The 19,443-nt window shown below is 43.7% G+C and overlaps 1 protein-coding gene across 1 annotated transcript in view; it reads right to left on the reverse strand.

Annotated features, from left to right (window-relative positions):
• Positions 1 to 1,556: 1,556 nt before the first annotated feature.
• Positions 1,557 to 19,443, reverse strand: part of XPO5 (exportin 5) — a gene marked incomplete at both ends in the record, with an annotated part of 46,904 nt that continues 29,017 nt past the window's right edge. Inside the window, 12 exons of the mRNA XM_079713157.1 lie at positions 1,557 to 1,694; positions 1,875 to 2,039; positions 2,242 to 2,379; positions 2,515 to 2,622; positions 3,075 to 3,157; positions 3,937 to 3,999; positions 4,628 to 4,725; positions 5,160 to 5,206; positions 5,781 to 5,864; positions 6,351 to 6,501; positions 7,363 to 7,459; positions 9,569 to 9,669. Of these exons, the coding sequence (XP_079569283.1) occupies positions 1,557 to 1,694; positions 1,875 to 2,039; positions 2,242 to 2,379; positions 2,515 to 2,622; positions 3,075 to 3,157; positions 3,937 to 3,999; positions 4,628 to 4,725; positions 5,160 to 5,206; positions 5,781 to 5,864; positions 6,351 to 6,501; positions 7,363 to 7,459; positions 9,569 to 9,669 (1,273 nt within the window). The remainder of the gene's footprint in view (positions 1,695 to 1,874; positions 2,040 to 2,241; positions 2,380 to 2,514; positions 2,623 to 3,074; positions 3,158 to 3,936; positions 4,000 to 4,627; positions 4,726 to 5,159; positions 5,207 to 5,780; positions 5,865 to 6,350; positions 6,502 to 7,362; positions 7,460 to 9,568; positions 9,670 to 19,443) is intronic.

Consider the following 19,443-nt stretch of genomic DNA (forward strand, 5'->3'; position numbering starts at 1 on the left):
GAAAAAGGGAGATGGGGCCCTTTCTATATGAAATTGAGATTTTTACTGACATGCAGATGTGCTTTAGAGTTAATGTTTCTACAAAAAGGTTCTATAAACAATAGAAAACTTCTAGCATGAAGTCACAGGATGTTAAAAATATTACAACACAATAAATACAACTATACCCTCCACAGCCCCACCGCAGAGAAGAGTAGGCAGCTAACAAGTTTGGAGGGAAACATGCTGAGATGGCCTTCACAGTGGACAAGAAGCCCAAAGCACCACCCAGGAAGAGGGGATGGACCAAGTCTGTGCCACAGAAAGCACAATGTGGGACTCCCAAGTCTATTTCCCCAGCTTTGCCTCTTCCTGACCTTACCCTACCTGGGGGGCCACACCAGCTAAAAGCTGCAGCTTCAGTCCATGCTGCTCCACCGGTCCTCACCAAAACCCTGGTCAGTGGATTGGATCAATGCCAGGCCTCTGTGGGGAACACATGGACACACACACTAAATGTGTGTCCTTCTGTATAGATTAACTAGTCGTGCATCCATGTCCCCTGTGCTTATAGGGCCATCCAGTGATGTTTAGAACAGACTGCAGACTCACAGGTTGTGATGGGAAGGCATAGTTTTTCTTTTGGAAATGGCCCATGAGGGAAGTGACCAGGGACCTGAAAGACCACGAGATTTTTGAAGGCACCTGGACTGAGCTAGTCCTAGGAGAGACCAGTGGCTTTGCTAGCTGCTTGTCACAGATGTAGCCTAGTTGGTCTGGATTATCCTTAAATGCCAATGACATCATGTGACACTAGATAGGGTACTGTGGCTCTCGTGCCTGAGTGGACCCTGGGGACTGGGGAAACCACACTGAGGGGTCATTCATGGAGGGACAAAATGTGTGAGCTCTAAGGGATGTTACAGAGCGCTACAGACCCTGGCCCAGCCCTGGTCCCTGAAGGTACTAACATTTGATACTGTGCCTAGAGCTTAGCAGTGGCCTGTACCATGGATCCCATCAGGTGACCAGATTCATGGCCAAATTCAGTTCAGCACTCAGCACCTGACCCAGATATGCCCCTGGGGGATGGGGAAGGTCCCTGTCAGCCCAGCAGCAAGGGGGCTCAGTGGGACTTTCAATGATCCAGGAGAAACTCTGGCACAAGTAGTTCAGGGCTGAGCCCCTGCCGCAAGCCTGGCTAGTCGCAGCATTGGGTACAGCGCCCCTAGTTACCACTCTGCACAGGTGTATGGCTGCCTGGGGGTGGGAGGGCTTGGGGAGAAGGGCCGCTCTGCTCTAGCTTTTCTCTCTTGGAAAAGGCAAAACTCCAAGTAGGATGGGAGATACCTGGGAAATCTAGACAGAATGGTGTAAGCCCTAACTCCCTTTCTTGATGCTTTAGCATGGCTTCCAGCCCTGTACAGGGCCCACTCTCTCCAGCTCCAGACCTGGATCTCTCTCCAGGCTGACGACGGTGTAAAGTGAGGTGGCAGTGGAGAGGGGCCTAGAGAATAGCTACAAAGAGGAAGAAGAGATGACAATAAAGGTCGAGGAAGAATGCCCAAAAGCTTGATTCAGGGTTCAAAGATGGTGGCCAGGCTGCCCTCCTCATTGTCCAGCACCTCTGTTTCCAGCATTGGCTTTGTTTTTTTGAAAAGTGAGGGAAGATTCTTAATGTGAACTTCTTTTCGGAACTGCTCGCCCAAGGGTTTCTGTGGAAGACAAACGAGAAAGAACTAATGCTGGGTCTCGAGTGGTGGGTTGTTTTAAAGATCATCTCACCATAATGGTCGTGACTACAGCTGGTTTCTGGCTTGCCTGTACACATGGTCCAAGAAGACTGCAAAGGTGGTTGGGAGCACTAAGGAAAGGGTGTGAAGGGTGTGACCTACCCCAATGCACCCAGCAATGAGGCGTTTGAATTGGTCCTTCCGGCGCTTGTCAGCCACTTTCTGCAGAGAGGGGTTCAAAAGCTTGCAGTCAAACTGGTCCAGTGAGTCCTTCTGAATTTCAGGGATCTGCTCCATCACAGCTCTTATCTCCAGGTATCTGGGACGCTGAGAAGTAGGGGTAAACCCACTCAATGGCACAGTTTGGGACCCATCACCTTCCCTATCCCCTGCCACACCCACTTCTCAGGGGCAGCACTAGCAACTTGGCAGCTGCCTACGTTTAGGATTAAGGCCCAAGTGACCGGGAGCAGGCAGGCTGTGAGGGATGAAGCCGCAGCCATCCTGCCCCCAGGCTTTCTCCACTCACCAGCGCCTCATATATCTGGAAGGCCAGGTGGACCAGGGAAGCCATGCAGCCATCGTGCTGCCCATGCGTCTGTAAGCCCTTCAGCACACTGGTGAACAGCCATGTAACAGCATCTGCGAGCAGTGTCCCTGACAGCACCTGGGGAGACAGCTGTGCTCAGGGCCAAAGCGGGACTCTGAAGGCCTCAGCACCCTAGTTCTTCCAACTGATTCAGTCAATCCTCATGACCCAAATGTTTCATGAGGGGAGAGGAGAAAGGGTGAGTAACCATACTTGTTTGAGGAGAGGCCAGCAGAGCTGTGTGGTCGTCCTCTGGCAGGACAGAGTATCCTTCCAGGCCAGGGAATTGAAGGCTGTAATTAATAGCGCTGTACAAACATCCTAATGGAAAAGGATGGAGAATTACAATGGGAAAATAAGTACAATGTTCTCTGAATTCTTATGCATCAGGAGCTAGAGTTTTAATAGGTAAGCAGGAAAATGATAAAAGCAGCTACTGAAGAGATGGGAGTTTATTTCCTCTATGTCTATCAGGCCATCCAAAAAAGAAAAACTAACCAATACAGAAGAGAAAACCTATGTGCAGGAAAGAGAGCTCAGGCCTGGGGGAGGCTGAACACCAGGGACCGGTGGCAACGTGCCTGGGTGTTTTTCTGAGCCTTTGCCCATGCCAGCATGGGAACACAGTGGCCTTATGCCTTTCCCACTGTTTTCTTTAACTCATATAAAGGCGTATTACCAAAAAACCCTCCTGATGGCATCAGAAAATGAGGAAAGCGGAAGCGGGCTCCCTGGCTGGGCAAGGAAAAAATCTCGCCTGCCCCTCCACCCACCTCATGCTTCATTAGACATTTTCCCAGGTCTGTAAGCTCTGCCATGGCCGAGGGGGTTACCTCTGTGGCCATCATCTCTTCATCTGTAAGTAGAGACCAAAATGTTAAGCTCCATCCTTTCAGAACAGAGACCGTCCTTTCTGACAGAAGCCCACAGAGTAAAGGAGAGGTGAGTATCCTGGGCTGACTGGTGGTTAAAGGTACTAGGACAGCCCCCAGCCTCATAAGAGGGTGTAGAAGCCTCTGCCCATGGCAGATCTAGAGATGCATCTAGCCATACATTTGCAAAACAAGGAATTTTTCTGGACAGTTACCTAAAAAGCTGCAAATGCTGAGGATCTTTTGTCATTAAACAAATATTTGAGGGCCCACTATAGAAGTTACTGGGGATATAAGAGGAATACAACAAAGTCCCTTCCCTGTTAGGAGTTAAATTCTACTGAGGGAGAGAAGTAATTAATAACACAAATAAAACATGTCAGGTAGTGATCAGTGCTGGAAGACAGAGCAGAGGAACAATCTAGAGGCTGGCGTTGCTATTTTTGATAAGCTGGTCATGGAAGACCTCTCAGAAGTGACATCTGAGCAGAGACCTGAATAAAAAGCAAGGGGATGGGCCAGGTATATAGTTGGGAGAACAATCATTCTAGGTACAGGAATCACCAAGCGCAGAGGCTCTGAGGAGGGACTGTGCTGGGGAATACAGCAAGGGGGCCAGCATGGACGAAAGCTAGATGTACAAAGTCTCCTCCACACCAGACTGCTAGGGACACAGTTTCTATGGGAACTGACCTGGTTACAGAAGTAACAATATTTAGGAGCTTAATGGCTGACCTCCAAGGCCCGCAACAGGCTCACTTACCATCTCCATCTGCAGGGGGAGCAGTACCATGGTCAGCACCTTTCTTTGAAACACAGCACACAGCTAAAGCAAGAGAGCAGGATTACTAGGCTTATTACCACCAGACAACAGCCGTCTCAGGCCAATGGATCCCAAACTGTCTCTGGGCAGGTGAGGAGTGGGGGAAGGTGGGATACCGTCCAGGCACAAAGTCAGCTTCACCAACAGAAATAGAGGCATTTGACCAGACTGTGTTCTGGTCCCTCTTCAAGTTCAGTCAACTGGAGGGAAATTACAGAATTATCTGAGAGTAAATGACCAGGAGAGGATGCCTGATATGTATACTTGGTGTACTCTGGATCTCAAACAAATGAACTGACCAAAAAATAAAAACGAAATATAACCACCTTCATGTCTAAGAATTAAAAAATTTCCCTATTTTGACAAAGCTAGAAGTTATTCCTACCATTAATCCAACTTCCTCCTGCTATTTTAGACCATTTCCTCATAATCTGCCCTTAGTATGAATAACTACAATGCAGTTCACAATTCATAAAGTATCCTTACATTGACTTAAGAATTACATAGTTTCTATCTAGTTAATTATTTCTTATCAATCTGTCAGTGTTGCTGCAAACATGTTAGGTGAGTAACCAGCTTTTTTTTTCCAGAAAAAGGCTTGTCTTCTACCCCTGGTTCCCATGCCACTTACTGATCAGGTCCATGACTTCTCGGGTTAACATCCTCACCAGTTGTTCCTCCAGCATCTCTTGAGACTCTGGGTTTTCATCTGTTGTCTCATCTTCTCCACTGCAGAAAACCAGGGGCCAAGTTCCATGGGAATGCAAAAGAAGCAGTGACCCTAGCTAGACCTTCTGTGCCCACTTCCTTCTCCTGACTTCCTCTGGTCTACATTCCACTCAAAAGTTAGGAATGGGCAGCAGTGATCCACTGAGGGGCATTATTACTTGTGACTATATCCAGTTGGCTTGAGGGGAATGGATTAAAATCCTAAGAATGTCTCAGCATTCACCTAAGGCAGCTGAAGGTACCCCCTATGAAGGCTTGAGCTGAGTCTGCCTAATGGTCACAGAAAAGCGATCTACCATCTAGGCTGAGGATGACTATAACCCACTACTGTTCTAGCCCTGGGATGGCAGAGTCCTTCTTCCTCCATGTCTACCTTCTCCCACCCCAAACCTGGCTGCCAGCTCATCCATCACGGAGAAGAGAAAGTTCCTTACCACAGCAGGCTCCTCTGGTTGATGACTTGCCATTTTTGGGAAAGCCTCTGGGAAAACAAAAAAAGAAATAAGTGCTACACTAGGGAGAAGGTTGGAAAAGATAATATCTAAGGGCCACTTCATGGTTAGAATTAGCTGAAGATGAGTCCAGGTAACAATAACAGAGCCTTGGGAGACCCCACCAGGTTAAAAAACCAGATACGGTTTCTGTAACCTCTCCCACACCCATGACAAGAGCAGCATATCAAACACTTCTTTGCTTGGAAAGGATCAATGACATTTCAGAACTCCTGAGTCTCTCTGGACACACCTATTCTCTGCCCAGCTGGTCCCCCTGCTTAATTCCAGAGTCAGGGAAAGAGACCCAGGAAAAGCACTCCCCTGATCACCTCTCCTCAGTTAACAGGAGGATAGGAGTAGAATCTGAGTCTGCAGGTGCTTTGCAGGCAATGGAACCAGTTTAGTTCTTCAGGGGGGCTGCTCCACAGGATGGAGCGGCTGGGCAGCCATCCTGGCAGGGCTAGGAGACGATGCTTTCAGGAGCTCTTGACTTGTGAGACTCATGAGAGGCCACCCACTCTAAGAGGCCTCTTTGCCACCCTTTCCTGGCCGATCTCTTACCATGTGAAGGTAGGTGAAAAGAGGTCCAAGGATGGGAGACACCAGGGCTTCGTAGTGCTCCGGGGGACAGAAGAGCACCAGAGGCTTCACAAAGACCCATGCCGCGGTAGGTTAAGAAGCTTTAGCACACGAGCGCACGCCCGTCGTTCTAAAGCACCACTCCCCTGCCAGGCTGGAATTGTAATAAACTCTCCTTACAATGTAACTTTCAGGGAAGAACGATACTCCCCCAAACAAAAACAAAGAGTCTGAATGAGAATGCAGTATGAGAGTGCTTCTTCAAAGAGAAGCACCTGACAAAGTACAGAAAAGGGATAAAAGCTTCATTTTTCATCTTTCCAAGAAATGGGATGTTAAGAATTTCTCCTAAGGAGAAAGAGCTTTCAACACCCCGTGGACTGCTTTCAGGTTTTTCCTTTTATTTACTTCAATCTTCTTGTCTTTCTAATGTGGTTACTATATTCTGTCAGAAATGTTTCCATCTATTTCATATAGCTCAGCTCTGCCTCCTCTGGTGCTTCTGAACTGTTCCTGTCTTCAATCTTCTGGCCCTTTGGGTTATCTAGGGACTTTTGAAAGGATATGAAGCATGGGTCTGAGTCGGTAGTCAGGAATATTGTTCAAGTTGACGAAGGCAGAGCTGAGGAGCTGGGTGGCCAGGTGCTCCACAGTGTAGAAGTCCTGCTGCATGGAAGGGCCTGCCTTCCCTAGGATATGGAAACTGTAAGGGAAAATCACGAACAACATCAAATCCATCATCTGTTATCGCCAGCCCTGACTGCCTTGGGAATTTCTAGTCTACAAGAAGACTTCTCGGCTAGAAAAGCAATTAATTGTATTTTCTTTTTAAGAGAACTTTAGCTTAATCAGTATACTTCGAAGATGTGGACTTAGTCTTCTATCAGAAGGGAAAATAACAGCCACGCCCCCCCCGCCTCTTCTATCAGAAAGGAAAATAACAGCCACCCGCCCCCCCGCCCCAACGTTTAAGGAAACTTCTTGAAACCAGATTCAGCATCTTTTAAAAGACAGATGTCGGTACCCAAGATCAACAGTAGCCTCTCATTACTTTGTAAGTAATATGGATTTACAATGGAGAATCTTTTGTTAGTTGGCTGACTAGAGCACTGTGTTAGCGAGACCAGTGCCCTGGGGATGTTGGTGTACAGAAGGGCCAGTTACAACCCCCATGCCACAACCAGGACCTCAAGACAAAATATGGCCAGCTATCTCCCAGTGCCCATGAATAGTGGGCTATGAGAGTGAGGGGTCTGAGAAAATGCATCCCCATCACTGTAACTTCTACTTTGGTCTCATCACTTTATGCCCTGGAAACAGACAAGTTGGGCATTAAAATATCAAGTCATGGCTAGGACTTAAAGGCACATGTGACAATTAAAATAAAAATTGCAGGAAACAAGCCTGTTCATTTTGATTTGACACTAGAATCATTAGTTTCCTGTCAAATTCTTTCCTCACATTACCTGTACACTAGAATTCTAGATCAGATGTCCAACCCAAGGCCATCCTATACAATGCATGTCTAGGAGGAGAATATGAAAAGGCAGCATTGGTTCCTTACCAGTTTTCATAGAGGGTGCAGAAGAAACGCTGCATTCTTTCTAAGACAGTTTTGTAGACAGGAGAGTCATTCAGTTCCAAGAGAGGCTGAGGTAATCCTACAGACAAAAATGAATCAGGAACCTGCTGCTCCTCTGCTGAGGGTCTCAACCTGCCAACACCCTCCCATAGGCAGAGGTGGTTTGGGGGGCGGGGTGCTATAAATGCAAAGCAGCTGACCAAGTCTTCTACCAGCTGGAAGTGCTAACAGCTTCCCTAAAGTGACTGCTACACTGCATTTGCAGGGAAAGGCGAAAGCTATTTAAGTGTCCAGGTTTGAGTACTCTAACTTTTGCCTGGGTTTCTCCAGATGGAACTTGTACCAAAACACACAATGATAGCCCAAAATGATCTCTCCATAAAGTACTGGGAATGTCCCCTGCTTCCTTTTTGTCACAGAACCTCTTTTTCAAGCAAAATTTTATGCAAAAGCCCAAGGTGTATAGCAGATAAAAATGAAACCCACTTATCTCAGTATAACAATTGCCTTAAAAGATCTATAGTTCTAATCAGAGGCAATTTTGTTTCCAGTCTTGCTCCTGGCTGGAAGCTGCCAGAGGGAACTGTTTATCCATTCTAGTATGTTTTGGTTGGTCATACAATTTCTACAGCAGCAGTTCCTGGCTTAATATGAATAACTGAAGGGGGGGCAGGAGGGTAACGGGTGGTGAAGCAACACCTAATTTTTATATTAATAACAAGACATTTTTTGGATGTTTCATTTTTACTGGTGTCTCCAAAAGGGAGCTTAAGTGTAGTGGTGCCAAAGGAAATGGCCCAGGACCATTTAGGCCAAGAGAGATAGCCATGGGCCCTGGAAAGACAAGCTAACAGTCTTCTTTTCATTAAGTCATAGCTGAGGCATGCTCACTAGATTGCTTAATCATGGCCAGGCCCAGGCAGAGGTGATAGCCGGGGCAAAAACACACTGTCAGGGCTGTGATGGTAAGCCAGCCTGAAGCTCCAGAGATAGGCACAAGGTTTAGCTGGTGTCTCTAGCTCTAACTTCTTCTTTTTTTTAAAAAATAAATTTATTTACTTATTTATTTTTTATTTTTGGCTGCGCGCAGGCTTTCTCTAGTTGCAGCGAGCGGGTGCTGCTCTTTGTGGTGCGCAGGCTTCTCGTTGCGGTGGCTTCTCTTGTTGTAGAACATAGGCTCTAGGTGTGCAGGCTTCAGCTGTTGTGGCACGCAGCCTCAGTAGTTGTGCTGTGCAGGCTCAGTAGTTGTGGTGCACGGGCTTCGTTGCTCTGCGGCATGTGGGATCTTCCCGGACCAGGGCTCGAACCTGTGTCCCCTGCATTGGCAGGCGGATTCTTAACCGCTGCACCACCAGAGAAGTCCTCTAGCTCTAACTTCTAACCAACTGCCTTGCCCTCTGTGTTCCAGCCACACAAGTCACCTTCCTATTCCCTGGACATATCAAGCTCTTTGCTGTATGCCTCGGGATCTTGCACCTGCCATTCTGTCTGCCTAGAATGTTCAGCATCTCCTTTTGCCCCCAGCCGGGTTGGCCCCTGTTCATCCTTCAAGTCTCCACTGGGAGGCAGTCTGTGACTCCACTCCAAGACTGGGTCAGGTCTCCCAATAAACACTCCCACAGTCACTTGCCTTCACAGCACGTATCACAATTATGATCGTGAAGTTATTTGCTAATGGGAGAAATGAGTTAAAGCTACATTCTGATCAAGGTAAAAATTGGGAAACTTGGTTCAGAAACTATTCCTTAGAAAAGTGATAACATACATAATATTTTACTGATTAAAGCTATTTAAGCGTAATTGTTTGAATACTTTCCCCCCCATATACAGAAGGCAGGAAAGTATGCTAATATCTTTCAGGTCAAAAAGCATGGTTTATTTATCATCTAAAGGCTCTAACACCTACTACCAGCCGGCAGCTAAAGTGAAGGAGGGGTTAACATGGGGTGTGTGTGCTTCTGAAGACCTTCTCTGCATGATAAGATAATGAAGTAAACACACTTGTTCCTAGAGAGCCTGTAGGAACTCCATACATGCATTTCTGAACAAACAGGTGGTCAAGGTAGTGCCAGGTGAGGAGAAGGTGACACAAGGCACACTGAAGCTGCATTAGAGATAAGGTATAGAAAAATAAAGGCATACAAAGGTATAGAAAACTTCAAGAAAAAAAAAAGGTTACATTTCTTACCTAAAATAGCAGATTTTTCCACTTCAAGCATATCTAGAACCCTCGTAAAAGGTTCTGCCATTTTGGCTAGCATTTCTGGTGCATATAAAGTATTGTGAGTTCTGAAAAAAATAGGAATGCTATGTGAACTTTTCTTAGTCTGCTGGAGAAGGAAAGAGTGGGTTTCCATCTTGTAACGCAGTGATACTACATTTCCACATAGATACCTCTCTGTCAACACTACTCTTGGCAGGGGAATTTAAATGTTTCCCTGGAGAAGGGGCAGACTTGATGCTATTAAGTTTATTTCTACAGTATACAACACCTAATAGCAATCAACCACAAGAACCGAATTCTGAGAGAGCCGAACAACATCACAGTCTAAAGCTGGAAAGCAAAATTCTTTCAAACCTGAGACAATGCCAAGGCACTCCCAGTTTTCTGACTGCCCGTGATAGAGGATGAAATGTCAGAGGCATCATGGTTCACAGGCAGGAACACAGAGCAGGTAGTAATATGTCCCCATTTTTAGGATGTTTTGTCTCTGAATCAAAAGCATGGACCCAACAATGCTCTGGCAGCTGTTTAGTCTCCTAGAGGCACATTTGCAGTTCCCAGCATGAGCATCTCTTCCCCACCAAAATGACTTACCTTTGTTAGACTACAGACCTGATCTACCTGCCTTCCACAGCAATGGCACCACGGAACAATCTATAGCCAGAGGGCATAACTACCTATTTCTCTTCTAAAAGTTAACTATAAAACATTTCAAATGTATAGAAAATTACAGAACATGGACCAGCAAGATTAAATATTTAAGATCAACAATGAATAGATCATTTTAGACCATGCTTATTTTTTAAAAACCCTCAATAATGTTTTTTAAGTCTAACCATGTGCATTCATTAGTACCCATGTTTAAACTGCCTTTTTATGACTGGCTTATCCCACTTAGCATAGTCAGGGTTCACTCATGTTGTAGCATGTTGCAGAAATTCCTTCCTTTTTAAGGCTGAATGATATTCCACTGTTTGTACAGACCACATTTTGCTTATCCATTCATCCACTAATGGACACTGGTTGCTTCCACGTTTTAGCTATTGTGAGTAATGCTGCTATGAACATAGGTGTATAAATACCTCTTTAAGACCTGCTTCCAATTCGTTTGAGTATATACCTCAAGCTGGATTTGCTGCTTAACATGGTAATTCTATTTTTAATTTTTAAATTGGTCATGCTGCACAGCTTGCAGGATCTTAGCTCCTCAACCAGGGATAGAATCTGGGCCCCCTGCAGTGGAAGCACGGAGTCCTAACCACTGGACCATCAGGGAATTCCCACTATTTTTAATTTTTTGAGGAACTGCCAAACTGTTTTCCAGAGTGGCTGTACCATTTTGCATTCCTACCAACAGTGTACAAGAGTTCCAATTTCTCCACATCCTTGCTAACACCTATTACTTTCTTTTTTCAACATTATTTTTTTAATGTATAATATCTTTTTTTTAACATCTTTATTGAAGTATAATTGCTTTACATTATTGTGTTAGTTTCTGCTGTATAACAAAGTGAATCAGTTATACATATACATACACCCCCATAACTCCTCCCTCTTGCGTCTCCCTCCCACCCTCCCTATCCCACCCCTCTAGGTGGACACAAAGCACCGAGCTGATCTCCCTGTGCTATGCAGCTGTTTCCCACTAGCTGTCTATTTTACATTTGGTAGTGTACATATGTCCATGCCACTCTCTCACTTCATCCCAGCTTCCCCTTCCCCTTCCCCATGTCCTCAAGTCCATTCTCTATGTCTGCGTCTTTATTCCTGTCCTGCCCCTAGGTTCATCAGAACCACTTTTTAAAATTTTTTTAGATTCCATATATATATGTGTTAGCATATGGTATTTGTTTTTCTGACTTACTTCACTCTGTATGACAGACTCTAGGTCCATCCACCTCACTACAAATAACTCAATTTCATTTTATTTTATGGCTGAGTAATATTCCACTGTATATTCGTGCCACATCTTCTTTATCCATTCATCTGTTGATGGACACTTAGGTTGCTTCCACGTGCTGGCTATTGTAAATAGAGCTGCAATGAACATTGTGGTACATGACTCTTTTTTTTTTTTTTTTTTTTTTTTTGCAGTACGCAGGCCTCTCACTGTTGTGGCCTCTCCCGTTGCGGAGCACAGGCTCCGGATGCGCAGGCTCAGTGGCCATGGCTCACGGGCCCAGCCGCTGCGCGGCATGTGGGATCTTCCCGGACCGGGGCACAAACTCGTGTCCCCTGCATCGGCAGGCGGACTCCCAACCACTGCGCCACCAGGGAAGCCCGACTCTTTTTGAATTATGGTTTTCTCAGGGTATATGCCCAGTAGTGGGATTGCTGGGTCATATGGTAGTTCTATTTTTAGTTTTTTAAGGAACCTCCATACTGTTCTCCATAGTGGCTGTATCAATTTACATTCCCACCAGCAGTGCAAGAGGGTTCCCTTTTCTCCACACCCTCTCCAGCATTTATTGTTTGTAGATATTTTGATGATGGCCATTCTGAGTGGTGTGAGGTGATACCTCATTGTAGTTCTGATTTGCACTTCTCTAATGATTAGTAATGTTGAGCATCCTTTCATGTGTTTGTTGGCAATCTGTATATCTTCTTTGGAGAAATGTCTTATTTAGGTCTTCTGCCCATTTCTGGTTTGTTTTTTTGATATTGAGCTGCATGACCTGCCTGTATATTTTGGAGATTAATCCTTTGTCAGCTGCTTCGTTTGCAAATACTTTCTCCCATTCTGAGGGTTGTCGTTTCAACTTGTTTATGGTTTCCTTTGCTGTGCAAAAGCTTTTAGGTTTCATTAGGTCCCATTTGTTTCTTTTTGTTTTTATTTCCATTTCTCTAGGAGGTGGGTCATAAAGGATCCTGCTGTGATTTATGTCACAGAGTGTTCTGCCCATGTTTTCCTCTAAGAGTTTTATAGTGTCTGGCCTTACATTTAGGTCTTTAATCCATTTGAGTTTATTTTTGTGTATGGTGTTAGGGAGTGTTCTAATTTCATTCTTTTACATGTAGCTGTACAGTTTTCCCAGCACCGCTTATTGAGGAGGCTGTCTTTTCTCCATTGTATATTCTTGCCTCCTTTATCAAAGATAAGGTGACCATATGTGTGTGGGTTTATCTCTGGGCTTTCTATCCTGTTCCATTGATCTATATTTGTTTTTGTGCCAGTACCATACTGTCTTGATTACTGTAGCTTTGTAGTATAGTTTGAAGGCAGGGAGCCTGATTCCTCCAGCTCCGTTTTTCTTTCTCTAGATTGCTTTGGCTATTTGGGGTCTTTTGTGTTTCCATACAAATTGTGAAATTTTTTATTCTAGTTCTGTGAAAAATGCCATTGGTAGTTTGACAGGGATTGCATTGAATCTGTAGATTGCTTTGGGTAGTATAGTCATTTTCACAATGTTGATTCTTCCAATTCAAGAACATGGTATATCTCTCCATCTGTTTGTATCATCTTTAATTTCTTTCATCAGTGTCTTATAGTTTTCTGCATACAGGTCTTTTGTCTCCTTAGGTAGGTTTATTCCTAGGTATTTTATTCTTTTTGTTGCAATGGTAAATGTGAGTGTTTCCTTAATTTCTCCTTCAGATTTTTCATCATTAGTGTATAGGAATGCAAGAGATTTCTGTGCATTAATTTTATACCCTGCTACTTCACCCAATCCATTGATTAGCTCTAGTAGTTTTCTGGTAGCATGTTTGGGATTCTCTACGTATAGTATCATGTCAACTGCAAACAGTGACAGTTTTACTTCTTCTTTTCCGATTTGGATTCCTTTTATTTCTTTTTCTTCTGATTGCTGGGGCTAAAACTTCCAAAACTATGTTGAATAATAGTGGTGAGAGTGGGCAACCTTGTCTTGTTCCTGATCTTAGTGGAAATGGTTTCAGTTTTTCACCATTAAGAATAATGTTGGGGCTTCCCTTGTGGCGCAGTGGTTGAGAGTCCGCCTGCCAATGCAGGGGACATGGGTTCGTGCCCCGGTCCGGGAGGATCCCACATGCTGGGAAGCGGCTGGGCCTGTGAGCCACGGCTGCTGAGTCTGCACGTCTGGAGCCTGTGCTCTGCAACGGGAGAGGCCACAACTGTGAGAGGCCCGCATATCGCAAAAAAAAAAAAAAAAAAAAGAATAATGTTGGCTGTGCGTTTGTCATATATGGCCTTTATTATGTTGAGGTAAGTTCCCTCTATGCCTACTTTCTGGAGAGTTTTTATCATAAATGGGTGTTGAATTTTGTCAAAAGCTTTTTCTACATCTATTGAGCTCATCATATGGTCTTTCTCCTTCCATTTGTTAATATGGTTTATCACATTGATTGATTTGTGTATATTGAAGAATCCTTGCATTCCTGGAATAAACCCCACTTGATCATGGTGTTATGATCCTTTTAGTGTGCTGTTGGCTTCTGTGTTTGCTAGTATTTCATTGAGGATTTGTGCATCTATGTTCATCAGTGATATTGGCCTGTAGTTTTCTTTTTTCTGTGACATCTTTGTCTGGTTTTGGTATCAGGGTGATGGTGGCCTCGTAGAAAGTGTTTGGGAGTGTTCCTCCCTCTGCTATATTTTGGAAGAGTTTGAGAAGGATAGGTGTTAGCTCTTCTCTAAATGTTTGATAGAATTTGCCTGTGAATCCATCTGGTCCTGGGCTTTTGTTTGTTGGAAGATTTTTAATCACAGTTTCTATTTCAGTGCTTGTGATTGGTCTGTTCATATTTTCTATTTCTTCCTGGTTCAGTCTCGGGAGGCTGTGCTTTTCTAAAAATTTGTCCATTTCTTCCAGGTTGTCCATTTTATTGGCACAGAGTTGCTTGTAGTAATCTCTCATGATCCTTTCTATTTCTGCAGTGTCAGTTGTTACTTCTCCTTTTTCGTTTCTAATTCTATTGATTTGAGTCTTCTCCTTTTTCTGATGAGTCTGGCTAGTGGTTTATCAATTTTGTTTATCTTCTCAAAGAATCAGCTTTTAGTTTTATTGATCTTAGCTACTGTTTCCTTCATTTCTTTTTCACTTATTTCTGATCTGATCTTTATGATCTTTCCTTCTGCTAACTTTGGGGTTTTTTTTGTTCTTCTTTCTCTAATTGCTTTAGGTGTAACGTTAGGTTGTTTATCTGAGATGTTTCTTGTTTCTTGAGGTAGGACTGTATTGCTATAAACTTCCCTCTTAGAACTGCTTTTGCTGCACCCCATAGGTTTTGGGTCATCATGTTTTCATTGTCATTTGTTTCTAGGTATTTTTTGATTTCCTCTTTGATTTCTTCAGTGATCTCTTGGTTATTAAGTAGTGTATTGTTTAGCCTCCATGTGTTTGTATTTTTCACAGATTTTTTCCTGTAATTGATATCTAGTCTCATAGCGTTGTGGTTGGAAAAGAAACTTCATACAATTTCACTTAAATTTACCAAGGCTTGATTTGTGACCCAAGATATGACCTATCCTGGAGAATGTTCCATGAGCACTTGAGAAGAAAGTGTATTCTGTTGATTTGGGATGGAATGTCCTATAAATATCAATTAAGTCCCTCTTGTTTAATGTATCATTTAAAGCTTGTGTTTCCTTATTTATTTTCATTTTGGATGATCTGTCCATTGGTGAAAGTGGGGTGTTAAAGTCCCCTATTATGATTGTGTTACTGTTGATTTCCCCTTTTATGGCCGTTAGCATTTGCCTTATGTATTGAGGCGCTCCTATGTTGGGTGCATAAATATTTACAATTGTTATATCTTCTTCTTGGATTGATCCCTTGATCATTATGTAGTGTCCTTCTTTGTCTCTTGTAAGTCTTTGTTTTAAAGTCTATTTTGTCTGATATGAGAATTGCTACTCCAGCTTTCTTTTGATTTCCATTTGCATGGAGTATCTTTTTCCATCCCCCCACTTTCAGTCTGTATGTGTCCCTAGGTCTGTAGTGGGTCTCTTGTAGACAGCATATATATGGGTCTTGTTTCTGTATCCATTCAGCCAGTCTATGTCTTTTGGTTGGAGCATTTAATCCATTTACATTTAAGGCAGTCATCGATATGTATGTTCCTATTACCATTTTCTTAATTGTTTTGGGTTTGTTATTGATGGTGTCTTCCTTCTCTTATGTTTCTTGCCTAGAGAAGTTCCTTTAGCATTTGTTGTAAAGCTGGTTTGGTGGTGCTGAATTCCCTTAGCTTTTGCTTGTCTGTAAAGGTTTTAATTTCTCCGTCGAATCTGAATGAGATTCTTGCTGGGTAGAGTGATCTTGGTTGTAGGTTTTTCTCTTTAAGCACTTTAAATATGTCCTGCCACTCCCTTCTGGCTTGCAGAGTTTCTGCTGAAAGATCAGCTGTTAACCTTATGGGCATTCCCTTGTATGTTATTTGTTGCTTTTCCCTTGCTGCTTTTAATATTTTTTCTTTGTATGTAATCTTTGATAGTTTGATTAATATGTGTTTTGGTGTGTTTCTCCTTGGATTTATCCTGTATGGGCCGCTCTGTGCTTCCTGGACTTGACTGACTATATCCTTTCCCGTATTAGGGAAGTTTTCAACTACAACCTCCTCAAATATTTTCTCAGTCCCTTTTTTTTTTCCTCTTCTTCTTCTGGGACCCCTATAATTCAAATGTTGGTGCGTTTAATGTTGTCCCCGAGGTCTCTGGGACTGCCCTCAATTCTTTTCATTCTTTTTTCTTTATTCTGCCCTGCGGTAGTTATTTCCACTATTTTATCTTCCAGGTCACTTATCCGTTCTTTTGCCTCAGTTATTCTGCTATTGATTCCTTCTAGAGAATTTTATATTTCATTTACTGTGTTGTTCATCATTGTTTGTTTGCTCTTTAGTTCTTCTAGGTCCTTGTTAAACATTTCTTGTATTTTCTCCATTCTATTTCCAAGAGTTTGGATCATCTTTACTATCACTACTCTGAATTCTTTTTCAGGAAGACTGCCTATTTCCTCTTCACTTGTTTGGCCTGGTGCGTTTTTTACCTTGCTCCTTCATCTGCTGTGTATTTCTCTGTCTTCTCATTTTGCTTAACTTACTGTGTTTGGGGTCTCCTTTTTGCAGGCTGCAGGTTTGTAGTTCCCGTTGTTTTTGGTGTCTGTCCCCAGTGGGTAAGGTTGGTTCAGTGGGTTGTGTAGGGTTCCTAGTGGAGGGGACTGGTGCCTATGTTCTGGTGGATGAGGCTGTATCTTGTCTTTCTGGTGGGCAGGACCACATTTGGTGGTGTATTTTGGGGTGCTGTGAACTTATTATGATTGTAGGTAGCCTCTCTGCTAATGGGTGGGGTGGTGTTCCTGTCTTGCTAGTTGTTTGGCATAGGGTGTCCAGCACTGTACCTTGCTGGTCATTGAGTGGAGCTGGGTCTTCACTTTGAGATGGAGACCTCTGAGAGAGCTTTCGCTGTTTGATATTACATGGGGCCGGGAGGTCTCTGGTGGACCAATGTCCTGAACTCGGCTCTCCCACCTCAGAGACTCAGGCCTGACACCTGGCCAGAGCACCAAGACCCTGTCAGCCACATGGCCAGGTATGTGGGGAGTTTCTTGCCTTTTGGAAGTCTGAGGTCTTCTGCCAGCATTCAGTAGGTGTTCTGTAGGAGCTGTTCCTCATGTCAATGTATTTTTTATATATTTGTGGGGAGGAAGGCGATCTCCACAACATACTCCGCTGCCATCTTGAAGCTATCTTAACATTATTTTTTATTGTAACCATCCTATTGGGTATGAGGTGGTATCTCATTATGGTTTTGATTTGCATATCCCTAATGACTACAGATGTGGAGCATCTTTTCATGGCCTTGTTGGCCACTTGTATATCTTCTTTAGAGATATGTCTATTCAAGCTTTTTGCCTATTTTGATTAGATTATCTTTTTCTATATGTCTATCCTTCTCAGTACCAAACTATTTTGATTTCTGTAGCTTTGCAGTAAGTTTTGAAAATGAGAAGTTTGAGTCTCCCAACTTTGTTCTTTTTCAAGACTGTTTTGGCTTTTAGGGGCCCCCTGCAATTCCATATGAATCTGAGGATCAGCTTTGTGCAAAAAAAAACTGTAGGAATTTTTTTTTAAATGTATGTACGTATGCATGTATGTATTTGCCATGCTGCGCAGCATGAGGGATCTTAGTTCCCTGACCATGGATCGAACCTGTGCCCCCTGCAGTGGAAGCGCTTGGGGTCCTAACCACTGGACCACTAGGGAATTCCCACTGTTGGAATTTTAATAGGGACTGCATCCAATCTGTAGATTGCTTTGAGTAATATTTCTATCTTAACAAACTTAAGTCTTTCAATTCATGAATACAGGATGCCTTTTCATTTAAGTCATCTTTAATTCCAGAATATTTTTTAGTTTTCAGTGTATAATTCTTTCATATCCTTGGTTAAATTTATTCCTGGGTACTTTATTCTTTTGAATGCTACTGTACATGGAATTATTTTCTTAATTTCCTTTTGGGATCATTCATTGCTGGTGTATAAAAACACAACTGATTTTTGTATGTTGATCTTGTATCCTATAACTTTGTTGAATTTATTTATTAGCAGGAGTAGTTTTTGAACTCCCTTCTAGTCCTAGTTTGCTGAGTGTTTTTATCATGAGAGGGTGTTGGATTCTGTCAAATTAAGATGATCTAGTGGGTTTTTTTCCTTTGTTCTATTAATATGGTATACTATGCTGATTTATTTTTTTTTTTTTTTTTTTTTTTTTTTTGTGGTATGCGGGCCTCTCACTGTTGTGGCCTCTCCCGTTGCGGAGCACAGGCTCCGGATGCGCAGGCTCAGCAGCCATGGCTCACGGGCCCAGCCGCTCCGCGGCATATGGGATCCTCCCAGACCGGGGCACGAACCCGTATCCCCTGCATCGGCAGGCGGACTCTCAACCACTGCGCCACCAGGGAGGCCCCTGATTTATTTTTGTATGCTGAACCACTCTTATATCCTTGAGATAAATCCCACTTGGTCATAGTGTATAATCCTTATAACATGCTGTTGGATTCAATTTGCTTGTATTCTGTGAGGCTATCCATAACTCTACCTTAGCCTTTACTTCCTGCTGTGTGGAGCTCAAGGGTTGGTAAGTGGCGCCACTTACTTTTAAAAACTACAATTTGCCAACTTTTTAGTTTCTGAATTAAGGTTTTCTTGGTTGTTTGGGAAGATGTCTAATACTATGAAATGATCTCTGATAAAATCAGTCCTTTTTTTTTTTTTTTTTTTTTTTCTGTGGTATTTGGGCCTCTCACCGTGTGGCCTCTCCCGTTGCGGAGCACAGGCTCTGGATGCACAGGCTCAGCGACCATGGCTCACGGGCCCAGCCGGTCTGCGGCACATGGGATCTTCCCGGACCGGGGCACGAACCCGTGTCCCCTGCATCGGCAGGCAAACTCTCAGCCACTGTGCCACCAGGGAAGCCCCAGTCCTTTTTTTTTAAAAAATAGAGCTTTTTCCCTATCTATCTATCTATCTATCTATTTATTGGCTGTGTTGGGTCTTCGTTGCTGCACGCAGGATTTGTCTAGTTGCAGCGAGCGGGGGCTACTCTTCATTGCGGTGGCTTCACTTGTTGTGCAGCACGGGCTCTAGGCACGTGGGCTTCAGTAGTTGTGGCTTGCGGGCTCTAGAGCTCAGGCTCAGTAGTTGTGGTGCACGGGCTTAGTTGCTCCGCGGCATGTGGGATCTTCCTGGACCAGGGATCGAACCCGTGTCCTCTGCATTGGCAGGCAGATTCTTATCCACTGCATCACCAGGGAAGCCCCAAATCAGTTCTTCTTGAAAAGAAATTCATAGTCTTAAATTTGATGGGGAACAGATGAGATGTTTTTTATTTTTATTCTTTAATTAAGTGTGACTGTGATCCCA

The sequence above is a fragment of the Hyperoodon ampullatus genome (assembly GCF_949752795.1).
Source record: "Hyperoodon ampullatus genome assembly, chromosome: 10".
NCBI classification, from domain to species: Eukaryota; Metazoa; Chordata; class Mammalia; order Artiodactyla; family Ziphiidae; genus Hyperoodon; species Hyperoodon ampullatus.